General features: G+C 44.5%; 1 protein-coding gene across 3 annotated transcripts in view; it reads left to right on the top strand.

Annotated features, from left to right (window-relative positions):
* Nucleotides 1-17,728, top strand: part of LOC105021820 (neuroepithelial cell-transforming gene 1 protein-like) — a 34,810-nt gene extending 17,082 nt beyond the window's left edge. For 2 of the 3 annotated variants that reach the window (XM_020040251.2, XM_020040252.2), the window contains exons 4-15: nucleotides 8,981-9,047; nucleotides 9,300-9,362; nucleotides 9,529-9,594; nucleotides 9,828-9,935; nucleotides 10,511-10,678; nucleotides 11,442-11,504; nucleotides 11,620-11,716; nucleotides 13,383-13,459; nucleotides 13,756-14,013; nucleotides 14,379-14,549; nucleotides 15,559-15,745; nucleotides 16,161-17,728. In XM_020040251.2, coding sequence (XP_019895810.2) covers nucleotides 8,981-9,047; nucleotides 9,300-9,362; nucleotides 9,529-9,594; nucleotides 9,828-9,935; nucleotides 10,511-10,678; nucleotides 11,442-11,504; nucleotides 11,620-11,716; nucleotides 13,383-13,459; nucleotides 13,756-14,013; nucleotides 14,379-14,549; nucleotides 15,559-15,745; nucleotides 16,161-16,534 — 1,699 coding nt within the window. In that variant the 3' untranslated portion in view covers nucleotides 16,535-17,728. Of the gene's footprint in view, nucleotides 1-6,914; nucleotides 7,773-8,980; nucleotides 9,048-9,299; nucleotides 9,363-9,528; nucleotides 9,595-9,827; nucleotides 9,936-10,510; nucleotides 10,679-11,441; nucleotides 11,505-11,619; nucleotides 11,717-13,382; nucleotides 13,460-13,755; nucleotides 14,014-14,378; nucleotides 14,550-15,558; nucleotides 15,746-16,160 lie in introns of those variants that run through there. The other variant, XM_010889758.3, reaches the window with a different exon arrangement.
* The last annotated feature ends 1,185 nt before the right edge of the window (nucleotides 17,729-18,913 follow it).

Below are 18,913 nucleotides of genomic sequence, written 5' to 3' on the forward strand. Positions count from 1 at the left end.
AGATGGATGAACAGCCTGTTTGAGGTGATGAAGTGCAAGGCCAGTGTCTGTGGAGCCCATCACTTCCTGGTCTTGTCTGTCCGTTTGGTTGTCTGACTGATGATGATGAAAACCAAGGTAAAGCATGTCGAGGTAGAATTCTAGGGTCAGTTTAGCCTTTTTAGATCACAGTAAATATGACTATATGGAAACATGACCCTAGGTCATGACCTTTGGTCAGCCCCCCCCCCCCCGAGTGTCTTGGTGAATACAGGGCAAGAACAATGGCCTCAGTGTGGTGCTGGATGTTATCAAGTACGGGAAGTAAATGTTGCATTCTACTATGAGCACAAAATGACAAGTGAAGCGGTAAGATATTTTCTAAACGTCCTTTCTAATCGTCACTGTTTCTCAGATGGAGCGAGAGTTGATTGCTTGTCTGAGCTGAGCAAATTGTTCAGGCACCAGTGAATGCAAGCTACAGTGGATATAAAAAGTCTACACACCCCTATTAAAATGCCAGGTTTTTGGGATGTAAAAGAATAAGAACAAGATAAATCATGTCAGAACTTTTTCACTTTTAATGTGACCTATAATGTGAACAAATCAATTGAAAAAAAACTTAAATATTTGAGGGGGACAAATGAAAAATAAAAACCTTACAATAACCTGGTTGCATAAGTGTGCACACCCTCTTATAACTGGGGATGTGGCTGTGTTCAGAATGAACCAATCACTTTAAAACATGAAACATTTAACATAAAACATGTTAAATAGAAGTCATTACACACCTGCCATCATTTAAAGTGACTGATTAATCACAAATAAAGTTTGGCTGTTCTAGTAGGATTTTCCTGACATTTTCTCAGTTGCATCTCAGAGCAAAAGCCATGGTCTGCAGAGAGCTTCCAAAGCATCAGTGGGATCTCATTGTTGAAAGATATCAGTCAGGAGAAGGTACAAAATTATTTAAAAAGCATTAGATATACCCAGGAACACAGTGAAGATAGTCATCATCAAGTGGAAAAGTATGGCACAACAGAGGCATTGCCAAGAACTGGACGTCCCTTGATGAAAAGACAAGCAGAAAACTGGTCAGGGATGCTTCCAAGAGGCCTACAGCAACATTAAAGGAACTGCAGGAATTTCTGGCAAGTACTGGCTGTGTGCTACATATGACAACCATCTCCCATATTCTTCATATAAATGGGCTATGGAGTAGGGTGGCAAGACGGCAGTCTTTTCTTACAATGAAAAACATCCAAGCACGGCTTGATGTTGTGCAAAAACAAACATCAAGTCCCCCATGTGGGAAAATGTGTTACGGTCTGATGAAACCAAGGTTGAACTTTTTGGCCACAATTCCAAAAGGTATATTTGGCATAAAATACAACACTGCACATCACCCAAAGAACACCATACCCACAGTGAAGCATGGTGGTGTCAGCATCATGCTTTGGGGCTGTTTTACTTCAGCTGGACCTGGAGCCTTAGTCGGGGTGGAGGGAATTATGAACAGTTCCAAATACCAGGCAATCTTGGCACAAAATCTTCAGGCGTCCTTTAGAAAGCTGAAGATTAAGAGGAAGTTCAGCTTTCAGCATGACAATGACCCAAAGCACACATCCAAATCCACAAAAAAATTGTTTCACCAGAAGAAGATTAACGTTTTGGAATGGCCCATCCAGAGCCCAGATCTGAATCCAATTGAACATCTGTGGGGTGATCTGAAGAAGGCTGTGCACAGGAGAGGTCCTCGCAATCTGACAGATTTGGAGCGCTTTTGCAAAGAAGTGTGGGCAAATATTGCCACGTCAAGATGTGCCATGTTAAAAGACTCCTACCCAAAAAGACTGAGTGCTGTAATAAAATCAAAAGGTACTTCAACAAAGTATTAGTTTAAGGGTGTGCACACTTATGCAACCCAGGTTATTGTGAATTTCTTATTTTTCCCCCTCCAAGAATTCAGTTTGTTTTTCAATTGAATTGTTCATGTCTTAGGTCACATTAAAGGTGGAAATAGTCCTGACATGACTTATCTTTGTCTCATTCTTTTACATCACAAGAACCTGGCATTTTAACAGGGGTGTGTAGGCTTTTTATATTCACTGTATATCTACACAATTTTATTAACAAAATATTTTAAAACTTCAGCTGCTGTCATTCTTTGGCTGATACTGGAGCCTCTGATTGCTGTGGTGATCAACACCTCGATGACTAATTAAAAATTATTTTCAACTTCCCCCTTTTATTGGTAAATATATTGTTTGTGCCTTATGAAAGCCCATCAACAGTACATTGATTTATTTAAGCATGTTTTGGTAGTTTGCAGATAGTTTGCATTATCTCATCCACTGTACACTCACTTAAAGGATTATTAGGAACACTATACTAATACTGTGTTTGACCCCCTTTCGCCTTCAGAACTGCCTTAATTCTACGTGGCATTGATTCAACAAGGTGCTGAAAGTATTCTTTAGAAATGTTGGCCCATATTGATAGCATAGCATCTTGCAGTTGATGGAGATTTGTGGGATGCACATCCAGGGCACGAAGCTCCCGTTCCACCACATCCCAAAGATGCTCTATTGGGTTGAGATCTGGTGACTGTGGGGGCCATTTCAGTACAGTGAACTCATTGTCATGTTCAAGAAACCAATTTGAAATGATTCGAACTTTGTGACATAGTGCATTATCCTGCTGGAAATAGCCATCAGAGGATGGGTAAATGGTGGTCATAAAGGGATGGACATGGTCAGAAACAATGCTCAGGTAGGCCGTGGCATTTAAACGATGCCCAATTGGCACTAAGGGGCCTAAAGTGTGCCAAGAAAACATCTCCCACACCATTACACCACCACCAGCAGTCTGCACAGTGGTAACAAGGCATGATGGATCCATGTTCTCATTCTGTTTACGCCAAATTCTGACTCTACCATCTGAATGTCTCAGAAATCGAGACTCATCAGACCAGGCAACATTCTTCCAGTCTTCAACTGTCCAATTTTGGTGAGCTCGTGCAAATTGTAGCCCATCCATCCATCATCTTCCGCTTATCCTTGGCCGGGTCGCGGGGGCAGCAGTCTAAGCAGGGATGCCCAGACTTCCCTCTCCCCAGACACTTCCTCTAGCTCTTCCGGGGGGACACCGAGGCGTTCCCAGGCCAGCCGGGAGACATAGTCCCTCTAGCGTATCCTAGGTCTTCCCCGGGGTCTCCTCCCGGTGGGACGGGACCGGAACACCTTCCCAGGAAGGCGTTCCGGAGGCATCCGAAACAGATGCCCAAGCCACCTCAGCTGACCCCTCTCGATGTGGAGGAGCAGCGGCTCTACTCTGACCTCCTCCCGGGTGACCGAGCTTCTCACCCTATCTCTAAGGGATCGCCCAGCTACCCTGCAGAGAAAGCTCATTTTGGCCGCCTGTATCCGGGATCTTGTCCTTTCGGTCATGACCCAAAGCTCATGACCATAGGTGAGAGTAGGAACGTAGATTGACTGGTAAATCGAGAGCTTCGCCTTGCGGCTCAGCTCTTTCTTCACCACGACAGACCGATACATCGACTGCATTACTGCAGAAGCTGCACCGATCCGTCTGTCAATCTCCTGTTCCATCCTTCCCTCACTCGTGAACAAGACCCCTAGATACTTAAACTCCTCCATTTGAGGCAGGCACTCTCCACCAACCTGAAGTGGGCAAGCCACCCTTTTCCGACTGAGGACCATGGCCTCGGATTTGGAAGTACTTATTTTCATCCCCACCGCTTCACACTCGGCTGCAAACCGTCCCAGTGCATGCTGAAGATCCTGGTTAGAAGGGGCCAACACGACAACATAATCTGCAAAGAGCAGAGATGAAATTGTGTGGTCCCCAAACCTGACACCCTCCGGCCCCTGGCTGCGCCTAGAAATTCTGTCCATAAAAATTACGAACAGAACCGGCGACAAAGGGCAGCCCTGCCGGAGTCCAACAAGCACTGGGAACAAGTCTGACTTACTGCCGGCAATGCGGACCAAGCTCCTGCTTCGGTTGTACAGGGACCTGACAGCCCTTAGCAAAGGACCCAGGACCCCATATTCCCGAAGCACCCTCCACAAGATGCCGCGAGGGACACAGTCGAATGGATTGGATGGGCAAACTCCCATGAACCCTCCAACACCCCGTAGAGGGTATAGAGCTGGTCCAGTGTTCCACGGCCCGGACGAAAACCACATTGTTCCTCCTGAATCCGAGGTTCTACTATTGGCCGTATTTTCCTCTCCAGAACCCTGGCATAGACTTTCCCGGGGAGGCTGAGAAGTGTGATCCCCCTATAGTTGGAACACACCCTCCGGTCCCCCTTCTTAAAAAGTGGGACCACCACCCCGGTCTGCCATCCCAGAGGCACTGTCCCTGACCGCCACGCGATGTTGCACAGGCGTGTCAACCAAGACAGCCCCACAACATCCAGAGACTTGAGGTACTCAGGGCGGATCTCATCCACCCCCGGTGCCTTGCCACCGAGGAGTTTCTTGACCACCTCTGTGACTTCAGCTCGGGTGATGGACGAGTCTACCTCTGAGCCCTCATCCTCTGCTTCCTCAATGGAAGACGTGACAGCGGGATTGAGGAGATCCTCGAAGTACTCCTTCCACCGCCCGACGACATCCTCAGTTGAGGTCAACAGCTGCCCACCTCTACTGTAAACAGCGTTGGTAGGGCACTGTTTCCCTCTCCTGAGGCGCCAGATGGTTTGCCAGAATCTCTTCGAGACCTTACGGCCACAGCTCCGAGCGGCCGCTTCGACAATGGCGGTGGAGAACATGGTCCACTCGGACTCAATATCTCCAGCCTCCCTCAGGATCCAGTCGAAGCTCTGCTGGAGGTGGGAGTTAAAGATCTCTCTGACAGGAGACTCGGCCAGACGTTCCCAGCAGACCCTTACAGTACGCTTGGGCCTGCCGAGTCTGTCCAGCTTCCTCCCCCGCCATCGGATCCAACTCACCACCAGGTGGTGATCAGTTGACAGCTCCGCCCCTCTCTTCACCCGAGTGTCCAAGACATACGGCCGCAGGTCAGATGAGACGACAACAAAGTCGATCATCGACCTGTGGCCTAGGGTGTCCTGGTGCCACGTGCACTGATGAACACCCTTATGCATGAACAAGGTGTTCGTTATGGACAAACTGTGACTAGCACAGAAGTCCAATAACTGAACACCACTCGGGTTCAGATCAGGGGGGCCGTTCCTCCCAATCACGCCCCTCTAGGTGTCACTGTCGTTGCCCACGTGGGCGTTGAAGTCCCCCAGTAGAACGATAGAGTCCCCAGTCGGAGCACTTTCCAGCACCCCTCCCAGAGACTCCAAGAAGGTCGGGTACTCTGCACTGCCGTTCGGCCCGTAGGCACAAACAACAGTGAGAGACCTATCCCCGACCCGTAGGCGCAGGGAAACAACCCCTCTCGTTCACCGGGGTAAACTCCAACACATGGCGGCAGAGCTGGGGAGCTATAAGCAAACCCACACCAGCCCGCCGCCTCTCACCATGGGCAACTCCAGAGTGGTGAAGAGTCCATCCTCTCTCAAGGAGTGTGGTTCCAGAGCCCAAGCCGTGCGTAGAGGTGATCCTGACTACCTCTAATCGGAACCTCTCAACCTCACGCACGATCTCAGGCTCCTTCCCCGCCAGCGAGGTGACATTCCACGTCCCTAGAGCCAGTTTCCGTGTCCAGAGATCGGGTTGTCTAGGCCCCTGCCTTCGACTGCCGCCCGATCCTCTTCGCACCGGCCCCTTATGGTCCCTCCTGTGGGTGGCAGTTCATGGAGGGGCAAATTGTAGCCTCTTTTTCCTATTTGTAGTGGAGATGAGTGGTACCCGGTGGGGTCTTCTGCTGTTGTAGCCCATCCGCCTCAAGGTTGTGCGTGTTGTGGCTTCACAAATGCTTTGCTGCATACCTCGGTTGTAACGAGTGGTTATTTCAGTCAAAGTTGCTCTTCTATCAGCTTGAATCAGTCGGCCCATTCACCTCTGACCTCTAGCATCAACAAGGCATTTTCACCCACAGGACTGCCGCATACTGGATGTTTTTCCCTTTTCACACCATTCTTTGTAAACCCTAGAAATGGTTGTGCGTGAAAATCCCAGTAACTGAGCAGATTGTGAAATACTCAGACCGGCCCGTCTGGCACCAACAACCATGCCACACTCAAAATTGCTTAAATCACCTTTCTTTCCCATTCTGACATTCAGTTTGGAGTTCAGGAGATTGTCTTGACCAGGACCACACACCTAAATGCATTGAAGCAACTGCCATATGATTGGTTGATTAGATAATTTCATTAATGAGAAATTGAACAGGTATTCCTAATAATCCTTTAGGTGAGTGTATATTTCGCTTTGTTTCTGGGAAGAAGGTCTTCTGGGCTGTTTTTATGTCCTTGAATTGAAACAAAATAGCAACCACGTGCGTTGTCTATAATCTAAATTGAAATGTGACATTGTGCCATAAATGGCCTTGGGCTATGATGCATTTGATTTTCATACAAATAGTTGGGAGTAAACATGTTTGATGTGTAGGCATGTAATCATATTGGGTAATTTTAAACAAATTATTCCATTGACTTTACCTCAGTCATAGTCTATAGAATGTATCGGATTTAAAAAAAAGAATAATGATATGGGAATAATGTAACACTGTAACAATGTAAACGTCCCATTGTTCTAAGTAATAAGTAATTATTTATCGAAATTCAATAAAGATTAAAAATGTTATGATGCAAATATTTCACAGTTAAATAGAAACTTACATTTTTTTTAATTTTTTTTTAACATTGAATAACTTTTATTCTAGTTAGGAGGATTTATATGTTTTTGTCAGAGTCAGAAAACTCAAAACATCTCTGACTTCCTAACTGGTTTTAATTAACCATGTTCGTCATTCAACAAGTTCTTAAGTCTTGCATTTCTCTGTTTTCTATTTCTGATTAGCCTGTGAACCTTGATGTATTTCCTGAATAGACCATGCATGATGTTATCTTCACCATATTAACATAAATGGAACTGTGAATTTCTCTTTCAATATTCACTGTTACTGTAACAGTGTCACATTGGCTGGGAACTGGTAGATATTACAATGCAAAAAGGAATGTTACTGTTCACTGACCTACATGTCCACCATCACAACCTCAACCTCCCTCATCCAGTGCTTCTTCCTCATTGTCCAGGGCCAGATGATTAACTTTAATTGGAATCTAATGCTGAGTTGGGAACCAATTCGCATATTTAGCATGCTTTTTATAACTTATAACGTATTAGGTATTTTCCTAATTTGTCTACCTTCACATGTTTAAATTCCTTGACATTTTTTATTCTTACTGAAGCAAATTTCATATACAGATGGAGATGCGTCCAGCGTCCAGCAAAGAGACCACCAAACTAGATATTCTAAATATTCTTTTCAGCCCATTGACTCCTCCCACTCTTTTGTGTCTAAGCAACAAGTGCCTTGAGCTATTTCCCTATTGGTCCGATTTCGATATTCCGCCATATTCAAACCTCCGACGTCACTTATTATTGGGTTGAAGGATTTACTGCTTTGTTTCTTTAATCGTCGTTGTTGTCCTAATATTATTGTATTGTTTTATAGTAGACTTACCGGTATTTCGTACGTTTAACCTCGAAAATGGAGGACTTGGAGGTGTTTGAATCGTCGTTGCAAGACAATGCGAAGAGCAAAAATATTTCCTCGAAACGAACGTCCAACGCCAGCCTTGCGGTCAGCTCGGAAACCTCCCCCGCCACTGACAACTCCAAAAAGTACGAGCGATTAATTAATATTAGTAGTCAAACGGTTGCTAAGAAATATATTTTCGACAAAATGAACTAACACTAGAGGCTATGGAATTATGCCATTTAAATTTCAAATCACATGGCAATTATTCATGGTCCAAATGATCAAAATATAGATTCAGTTAGCTAGTTACTGTAGCTAACGTTAGCAATCATTACTGTAGTTGGCTAATACGTTAACGATTGGTTAGGTACCCAAATGAATGGATCATGTTGTTTATGCTAACGTTACCACTATCTAAATAATGTTAGCGACAAAGATGAGTCGTTAAATGCCAGTATCTGTATTAGTGAAATAATGTTATATCGATGTATTGTGGAATTGTCATCGAACAACAACGTCGTTACTTTGTAACTAACGTTGTAGCTGAAGTTAGCTGCTACATTACGTCCGTTAGCTCAGATTTTTTTCTGTGTTACTGATGTGTTTCTGTAGATTTGTCTTGAACACCCTAAAGGAAAGGTTATTCATGTTGAACTAAGTGCTTTACCTATATTTATATATTCACAGTCAGCACTGTTAAGTTGCACATTTTCTAAGTAAATCCATTAAAACACACAACATTGAGCTGAAACTTAAAGGACATAGTTTACTACTAGGAAAGAGCCCAAGTCAGTGGGTCTGTTATATCAAGTTAAACTACAGACAAACAAGTCCAGGTCACAACCGAGTATATAAAACGTCTCTTTATTCTACCCGTGTGGTCACATTTCCCGGTTCAATCATTAGTATGGAGTTTCAAACGTTTATCTTAGTACACACCCAACCTCCTTGATACAAGGCTGGCGCCTTGTTCTTCATCTTTAGTTCTCATTGTCAGCACAGCTGACACCCGGAGGCCACTGGTCAGTCCACTCCACTCATGGGCAGCCACAAACGCAGTATATCAACCTCACATGACTATAACAGTCCTATTAATCAATACTAATACATACAGATTTCTGATTGTCTCTCATTAAAGTTTGTGTGTATTGCACATACAGTCCATTCATGGGAGACATTGTAAGAAGTTCCTAACTTAACAAGTTAAAAGTGGATTCTATGAGCATCAAAGTCATCCGTTTCTGTTATTGTCAGCAGACTGTATGTGTTTTGTACAACTTAAAAGGACAAATTATTCCATTTTACAATAACCAGTGTTACCTTCCCTCTGTCTTCTCCCCCAACCACGTAGACCTCCGCTACGCAGAGGGAGCTCTTTCACCTTTTTGACTCCAGGAACGCCATGGGACTTCAGCCTGGTCAGTTCTAGCACCATTACAGGCACCAGCATAAGACCGATGCTGATCTCCGTCATTCTCAAATCTCAGTTACCACCACAAAGTCTGTCAGTGGGCCCTAACCAAGTACATGTGTAAATACTGCACATATGTTCATGTGAAGTGTGTATATACCTGAACATACTGGCTGGCCCTGATGCCTCCATTTGTTTATGAGTCCTGTGAAGGGGAGCAACTAACTCACTGTGCTCTACACTGTCACCTTTCCCGCAGAAGAGAAAACGCAAAGAGACCAGGGACGAAGACACGGTCAGTCTGTCCAGCTTCGACCTCAAGGTCAGTCAAGGAGACCAGATTTCTGATAATGAACACACTTAAAAATAACATATTCCATTTATATAGCATTTAGATGGTCTCCAGTAAGCTATGAATATGCTCTGCCTCTTTCTAATGGCTTGTGAGACTTGGTGTCACAAACTAGTCTGACCGTTGCTATTCACAGAAGAGAAAACGCAAAGAGAAGAAGCAGGATGAGGACACTGTCAGTTTGTCCAGTTTTGACCTCAAAGTAAGTCAGCTCTCCAGGTTACTTCTTATAGGGTTGTAATGATGATGGTAGAGATGAGTGATGATTATGCATACACTTGGCATGTGTGTCTATCTGTGTGTTAAAAAGTGAGGGGAGGCGTTATCAGTGAGTCTAATGCGGTAATGTATCTAAATGGACCTCACTGCTGTCCGTAGCACTAATTTAACTGCTTTCTCACTAATCCAGGGACGCTCTTCCACTTTTTTTCCCAGGAGCCCAATAACAAGCGAGTACGTCCGCTGAGCCGGGTGTCATCTCTGGCTAACCTGATCTCACCCTCCAAGAACGGAGCTGTCCGACGCTTTGGACAAACTATCCAGGTACATAGCCCTGTATAACTGCGTAACAACGCCAGGCATGATGATCTTTGCCCACGTCTCATTGTTTACTAATAGAGCTCCAGGGAAGTCATAGACAGAAAGATGCAGTAGAAGGACACAGACTTATACCCACTCCACCATCTCCTAGTTTAGTTTTTTCTTGTTTCCTCAGCGCATGTCAATGTTTTTACTCGTTTCCTCAGCACATGTCAATGTTTTTACTCGTTTCCTCAGCACATGTCAATGTTTTTACTCGTTTCCTCAGCACATGTCAATGTTTTTACTCGTTTTCTCAGAGCACGTCAATGTTTTTACTCGTTTTCTCAGAGCACGTCAATGTTTTTACTCGTTTTCTCAGAGCACGTCAATGTTTTTACTCGTTTTCTCAGAGCACGTCAATGTTTTTACTCGTTTCCTCAGAGCACGTCAATGTTTTTACTCGTTTCCTCAGAGCACGTCAATGTTTTTACTCGTTTCCTCAGAGCACGTCAATGTTTTTACTAGTTTCCTCAGAGCATGTCAATGTTTTTACTCGTTTCCTCAGAGAATGTCAATGTTTTTACTCGTTTCCTCAGAGCATGTCAATGCGGGGTGACGGTAAGTCACCGGGCGCTCCTTTGAAGGCCTGCAGCAAGGTGGTGGGGCCCACACCCCCCAAGCGCAGGAACAGCACCCTGTGGTCTGAAACCCTTGACGTCCACCAGAAGAGCACCTTCTCCACCAAAGAGATCAAGAGACAGGAGGTAATGTTGCTGTTTAAAAAGTAAAAAAAAGGAAACCAGGGCTCCAGACTGTGACCAAGTAGTCTTGTTGTGTGACATTTTTTCATGGGTTTTTCCGATTACATTTTTAACTAAGGCAGAAATATCAAACAAACCGAGTAAGAGCGCTGATATCATAGTGAAATTCAACTTGAGTGAAATATGCTATTTAAAGTTCAATTTAGAGTTCTTCCAAAAAAAACAAGTTCCCTCACAAGCCAACGTATGCTGAAGACACTATGTGGTCTGGTTACTGGCAACACAGAGGTGTTTATGTAACATTTTGAAAAAGTGCTTTATTAGGTGTAGGCATATTTGCATTCATTACAAGAAATCCAGATACCAAAGTCCCAATTCTAATAGTCTAATCATTGGTGTAAAGGACAGCAGTCTAAACATACAATCTAATGAAAGTACCAAATAAATGTTTATTGTCGAAATAATATTTAAAATATTAGGGTTTTTTCTTCTATTATTTAAAATACTGTTTTGTGGTGCAACCAAATTATGTTCTGGTGCCACCAAATGAAAGACTCCAATGGCACCAGTCTAGATCCATGCCTTCATTTTCAAAATCACAATCATGACCCCCTTTTGCTTTAGCATTGTCTACAGGAATAGAGGAACTCAAAGCCAACTGTTTGTCAGAGTTCATTTTATATCTACCCATTGTTTGTTATAAAATGAATGAGAAATTCAGAAACTTCAATATGCCATATAAACAGCATGGTTAATGTTTCTCTAGGCCATTCATGAGCTATCCAGAGGGGAACATGATCTCATTGAAGACCTCCAAGTGGCACGAAAGGTCAGATATGAAATGCCATGTTGTGTTATCAAACCCTTTGTTCATACCACGTTACGTTTTGCGTTTGAAACATGAAACATTCTAATCATATTCTGTGTTATTTGCGTATTGACAGGCGTATCACGATCCCATGCTGAAACTTTCCATCATGACCGAGGAAGAGCTAACACAGATATTTGGAGATCTAGATGCCTACATTCCACTGCATGAGGGTAGGAGTTGACTGTATTCATCTGACTAGCCTCACCTTGAGAAGTACCTGTACCGTATTCACTGTACTAGCCTCACCTTGAAGTACTTGGACCGTATTCACTGTACTAGCCTCACCTTGAGAAGTACTTGGACCGTATTCACTGTACTAGCCTCACCTTGAGAAGTACCTGTACCGTATTCACTGTACTAGCCTCACCTTGAAGTACTTGGACCGTATTCACTGTACTAGCCTCACCATGGAAACTACCAGTACCGCAGGGGTGCACGATTTGGATAAAATATCTGACAAATACTGCAACTACGGTTGATTCGTGATTTTCAAACATAAGTGTAAACCGCGTAGAGAATCGCTCATAGCCTATATAGTGTGCTCTTAAACTGAATAAAAATAAAGTTCAATGTTTTTTAAACAACTAACAATTTGAATGCAAAGACGTTTGCTATGTTTGTTCCGTCGCCATTGCTTGTCAGGGAACATCTCTCAACCCTTGAGGTATATTTTCTCTCATATTATGTTTGTTTGTAGGCACCGACATTGAAGCCAAAACATGCTGTTGTGTATGTGGGACATCTTGGTGCCACTCGCTAGATTGAAGCAGACGTCTTCGCTAGTAGTTGCAGTGTGAACTCAAACTAAGACTGAAAATCCGTCAAGTATTGAAAATCTACCAAAAAAACCTAGAGCACCCGCAAGAAAGACTATTACAGACGTACGTTGCGTGCCCATTGCCTGATGTTAAGGGACGTACGTTGCGTGCCCATTGCCTGATGTAAACGGACGTACGTTGCGTGCCCATTGCCTGATGTTAAGGGACGTACGTTGCGTGCCCATTGCCTGATGTTAACGGACGTACGTTGCGTGCTCATTGCCTGATGTTAACGGACGTACGTTGCGTGCCCATTGCCTGATGTTAACGGACGTACGTTGCGTGCCCAATGCCTGATGTTAACGGACGTACGTTGCGTGCCCATTGCCTGATGTTAAGGGACGTACGTTGCGTGCCCATTGCCTGATGTTAAGGGACGTACGTTGCGTGCCCATTGCCTGATGTTAAGGGACCTACGTTGCGTGCCCATTGCCTGATGTTAACGGACGTACGTTGCGTGCCCATTGACTGATGTTAACGGACGTACGTTGCGTGCCCATTGACTGATGTTAACGGACGTACGTTGCGTGCCCATTGCCTGATGTTAACGGACGTACGTTGCGTGCCCATTGCCTGATGTTAAGGGACGTACGTTGCGTGCCCATTGCCTGATGTTAACGGACGTACGTTGCGTGCCCATTGCCTGATGTTAACGGACGTACGTTGTGTGCCCATTGACTGATGTTAAGCCCATCTTATTCACCCCTATTTTGTAACAGAAAATCGAATAAGTTGGCGATTTTGCATATTGCACGTCAGTACTGCAATTTCGATTATACTTCGATTAATCATGCAGCCCTACTGTTCTGTATTCACTCTACTAGCCTCACCAGGTTTGGTTTAAAGTCCAGTTAATTTCCATTTAATTTAAGATCATGAATTGGAATTTAAGTTGCTCCACTGAATTATAATTACAATTTTACCTAGTCTAAACTCTGCCAATCTGAAGTGCGGACAAACCTTAAGATATTTTGAGAGGGCTGATGGTTTTGTTTGTGTGTCTTCTCTCATGTTACAGATTTGTTGGATAAGCTTGCAAAAGGCACCAGTTCTGATGGAACAGTGGGACAGATTGGACAGATTGTCATGGACTGGGTAGGTGCCTCTTAGCCGGGATTTCAAGTTCTCATCTGTTTTGTGAATCTCTATATTTTAGTATTTCTTTATGGCAGTTTATTTAAAAAAAAAAATTTAAACGAGAGATTGGATAAGGTTTGTTCATTACACATGCAAAATACAGTTTCTCACATAGCCAGTATTTAAAATGGCCTTTCACCCATTTCATGGGTAAAAAAAAAAACACATTTCACATGCTCTGAAAATGACACGTTCTTCTTTATACTGTCTGTAAAAAGTTGCTGAATTCCCCCTGTGTTGTTCTGCCCGTCCAGTTGCCTGGTCTGAATGCGTACAGAGACTACTGCAGTCATCAGCTGGCTGCCAAGGCCCTGCTGGACCAGAAGAAACAGGACCGGAGAGTGCAGGACTTCCTGCAGCGCTGCCTGGAGTCTCCCTTCAGCAGGAAGCTGGACCTGTGGAGCTTCCTGGACATCCCCAGGAGCCGTCTGGTCAAGTACCCCCTGCTGCTCAGGGAGATTCTGAGGCACACGCCGCCAGAGCACGCGGACGTGCCTCATCTGGAGAAAGCGGTATGTGGTGGCCGTACGGTAGAACGAGGCCAAATACCTCTTCTGACCATAAATTGCCCTGATTGATACCATGGCAATAAAATGCAACGAGAAATTGTCTCATTTAACAATCAGCGGTTGTTGTCTGGTACAGGCTACTTATTGTACTGAACTATTTCAGCAACTTACCTGCAGTATGTGGTGGGTTTGTCGGTGCTGATCATTGCCGTTATCGTCCCAGCTCTGCTGTAAACACAGGCAAATGTAACACACACTCAGATACACACACCGCACAAGTTACAGTGTCCTTGTAATGCACCTAAATAGATGCCTCACTACACCAGAGGTGAGTGAGTCCCGACTGAAGTGTGAAACTGTGACTCCAGATCACCATCATCCAGGGCGTGCTGTCCGACATCAACACCAGGAAGGGCGAGTCCGAGTGTCAGTACTACATCGACAAGCTGGAGTACCTGGACGACAGGCAGAGGGACCCGCTCATAGACCACTGCAAGACGCTGCTGTGTCACGGAGAGCTGCGCAACAAGAGTGGCTCGGTGAGCGTGGCTGGCAGACACACACACACACACTCTGTCACGGTGTATTGTAGGATGTTCACCTGTAGCTCAATGCATTTCAACACACACACACACTCTGTCACGGTGTGTATTGTAGGATGTTCACCTGTAGCTCAATGCATTTCAACACACACACACACTCTGTCACGGTGTATTGTAGGATGTTCACCTGTAGCTCAATGCATTTCAACACACACACACACACTGTCACGGTGTATTGTAGGATGTTCACCTGTAGCTCAATGCATTTCAACACACACACACACTCTGTCACGGTGTATTGTAGGATGTTCACCTGTAGCTCAATGCATTTCAACACACACACACACTCTGTCACGGTGTATTGTAGGATGTTCACCTGTAGCTCAATGCATTAGAAACAACAGTGTGATCTCATGTATTCACCAATAAATTGTCCAAAGGCTACTATCATCATAGCTGTTTTCTATGATAACAGGTTAATAGTGAATAGTATGTAATTGAGGCGATGTTCAGGAAGTGGACACTACTTAATGGAATACTGGTCTGCTGCTGTACAGGGCTACATTTGTTGCCAGGTGTGATACATTAGATAATACTCTACTAAAACCTATATTAAAACTTGTAGTCAGATAGTAGATGGTACTGTAGTAAAACCTCTAGTTTGACCCCTCTAATAAAACATATAGTCAAATATTACCCCTATACTAAAACCTTAATCAGATTGTATTCCTCTACTAAAACGTCATATTGTCATAGAGAGTATAACAAATAAAATATGAAAAGGGATATATTAAAAAAGTATTTTCTTATGCTAGTTCACCCGCCAAAATGGTCAATCTTTCCAGCCAATTTACCCGCCTCTTGCAAAATGTGCCCCGCATCTGGCTGTTGTTAAATGTTTTCCCTGACTCTAGGTCAGTATCCTGAACTTCTGTCCAAAGATTAGGCTCTTGCTCTGACCTCTGCCGTTTTGTAGAAGCTTGTCCTGACCTCCTCCGTTGTGTAGAAGCTGCACGTGTTCCTGTTCTCTGAGCTGTTGGTTCTGACCCGCCCGGTGACCCGGAATGAGCGGAGCTGCTTCCAGGTGTACCGGCAGCCCCTCCCCGTCAGAGACCTGGCCCTGGAGGACCTGCAGGACGGAGATGTACGCATGGGGGGGTCCTTCAGAGGAGCCTTCAGCCAGGGAGAGAAAGGTGAGTTCTGTCGGTCTGTATGTTGGTTCATTGTTTGGGGGGTGGGGGACCAATCCAACCACTGATTGGTCTTTTGACAAATCTGATTAGTGCTAGAAAAAGATCGGATGTCCTGACATCTTATTTGATTGGCCTACGATCTGAATTGGGATGCCTGTGTAAAAGCAGCCGTAGAAGCTCTTGTTCAAATACTACCCCACTCTGGAGGGGCCGATCTGAGGTCCCTCCCCACAGACCTGTTCCTTGAATGTATTTCTAACAGGCAGCGGGACGGGATGGGAGTATCCATGGATAGAAAATAAAACAATGAAATGCTTTAGCCTGTCCTGTCGTATTATAAAAGGACATTCCAAGTACTTGCTGAGAGCGCCATGTTATTAAGTAGAGTCCACTGTGCTTCCCTTCATTCCTCCAGCTAAGAACGTGTTCAGGGTGACCTCCCTGGACCCATCCCATGGCCAGTCTCACACCCTGCAGGTCAACGACATCTTCCACAAGCAGCAGTGGCTCAACTGTCTCCGTAGCGCCATTGCCGCTCAGCCCCAACAGCAGAGGGCGCCGGTCAGGGACCGCCGGGGGGTCAGTGAGGGCACCGCCATGACGAGGGCCAAGCGCCGCGCCTCTGTGGTGTCCGTGGAGGGGGCAGATGAGAACGACTGTCCCCGCATTGCCGATCTGAGCCAGGGGCTTAAAGGCACCGAGATGCTCCCCAGGTCTGGGTCATCGGGTAAAATGAAAAGGGATTGGAGCCACGGTTCTCTACAGAGAAGGAAAGAGACTGGGGTTTAGGGACCTGATCTGAAGAGTCCACACTGACCAGGGAAATGCATCATGCACTTGGACATATTAGTGTACAGCTGTATGTGTTGTCTTTCCCATGGCTTCATGCCGTCATTTTAACCTGTAATATACTTGTGTTTTGTCCGTGAATTTCCATGACTCCTCTGTCTAGTGTGTGTGCTGTTGTATAGAGGATCTGCCAGAAGATGAGTGCCGACCACGTAGCGGATTTTGTTGTACCGCCTCGTTACTCCCGTCCAGTCTGTGCGCTGCAAAACACATCAAATCCAATTGCTCTGTAAATTTGGCTGCAAAATGGAACATATTTTTCAATCACCTTACAAGGGAATGATGGTGTGCCAACCAATGTAATTGAAAATAATTTGCGTATGTTTACAGCAGCTTTGTGTATTAGGTTTTTACTCTTATTTTTCTACATTAAAATGACTAACTCTGTTTCATGCAAAATACCATTAGCTTTTAGACCTTGGAGAACTTGTGTTGATGTGATTGTAACTGGAATTTAACCACTTGTTTTGACTTGAAAGTTAATATTCCTCGGGTTGATTGGTCCTTGCCGGCTTTGTTGGTACATCAACCTTGGTCCCAAATCGCACCCTATTTCCTGTTCCAATAAGAATCCTATGTCATGGGTAAAAAAGTAGTACATTAAATGGGGAATATTGTGCCATTTTGGATGCCGTCTCCCTCCATATGTCGTGTTTCATCTCTGCTACTTAGGGCAGCTTTTGCGTATACAGTTTAGACCACATGTAAATATTTGTCAACGGTCTGATGGATGTCTGTGGAGACAAGGAGAGTATTGACATGAGTATGTTGTGATCAGAAGGATTTGTGGCGTCCTGACACTCGAGTGTGCATTTGTGTAATTTCCCTAGTGTATTCAATTCATTGGCGAGACTGCACACTTTTTGCAAGGTTAGATTGGTGGGGCGCAACCAAATTGAGTTGTTTGACAGAAGTGGTGAAGTGTAATTGTCAGGAAGGTTTCAGAGTGGGTTCTCTAGAGAACCGTAAGTGAGAGAAATGAACAAAAAAAAAAAGAGTCTGCAGCGAGGGCAGAGGGTTTCACTCAAAGGCTTGTTGCAGATGGGGATAATGTATACACAAGTGAAGGTTGATGGAAGGATTAAGCTGCCTGTGAGAAAATAAAAGCGCTTTGGATCTGAAGTTTGAACTTTTCAACTGCGTGATGTCTCTGTGTTTATCATAGCTGGTGGAAGTCATCTAATATAAAATAAAGGGGCTTGTTTTCATAACCTGGTAGGGAGCACAAACTTTTTGCCCTTCCCATGACGAGAATTAGTATTTTGGGCTTAAGGGTTGTGCTTTGGAGGAAGTTGACATCATTTTGGATTTAGAGATACTGTCTAAACCATCTATGCATTTACAGCCATTTTAACAGAAGGCCCCACCCTTACTACCACATCCTTACCACCAGGACGTGTTCCTTCCTCTTAACCAAGTGTTTAGTGTCACGTCTAACGACGGTAGGTTTACTGCATCTCTCTTCCCCAGAACCCCAACCCTTTTTCATATCAGTAAAGCAACAGTTAAATACACTGGATTTGAATGCGTGAACGTCACTGTAAAATCAGCATGTAAATGTTTTCTTCACTGGACATCCGACAGGCTGTTTTCATTGGTCGGTTACAGATGCACTTGTCAGGAAATACGCCAGTACGTTGTAGGTAGTTGATCAGATACAATTCGAGGAAAGACCCAAGCAACTGTCACATTTTAATGAAATGTGATAAAGAATAGGGTGTCATTAACCGACAACATTTCCACCTCCCTTTAGTGTTGCTATTCAGGTGGTACATCATTTCCTTGGGGATAGTCGTTCTGTTTGGAATGTCTACAAACCTATGGTCAAACCAGCATTTCTTCTTCACCACATGGAGTTGAATTCTGATTAAATGTTCTTTACCCTTATTTTACCTGGTAAGTTAGTTGTCCACAGATAAATGCCATGGGCTGTTTAGTGATGACGGGAGCAGAATGGCGTACATCCCATGCAGCAGCCCACACAGGCCCACAGTTCACCACAGGGAAGAGTCCCCCTACTTGACCTGGGCAGGACCTTGTTCTCCACCCGGGGACCAACCCTTCCATGTCAAGCTAGCAGTAGGATCTGGACGATAATGTCAACACTGATGAGTGAATTCTTCCAAAAGCGTGTCAAAATCTGTCTTTTTGATCAGCAATTACACTTGAGCCATTTAATCAAAATCTTCGTAGCTGGATGTCCAGTAATGATAATCAGGATATTTGAAGGTAAAAGATGGTGGATGTATTGTGAGTTTTTAAAAGACAAACTGTTGTCTGCTTGCATTCAAGAAAAATGTATTTGTCCATATTGCTTTG

The sequence above is a fragment of the Esox lucius genome, chromosome 19 (assembly GCF_011004845.1).
Source record: "Esox lucius isolate fEsoLuc1 chromosome 19, fEsoLuc1.pri, whole genome shotgun sequence".
Taxonomy (NCBI): domain Eukaryota; kingdom Metazoa; phylum Chordata; class Actinopteri; order Esociformes; family Esocidae; genus Esox; species Esox lucius.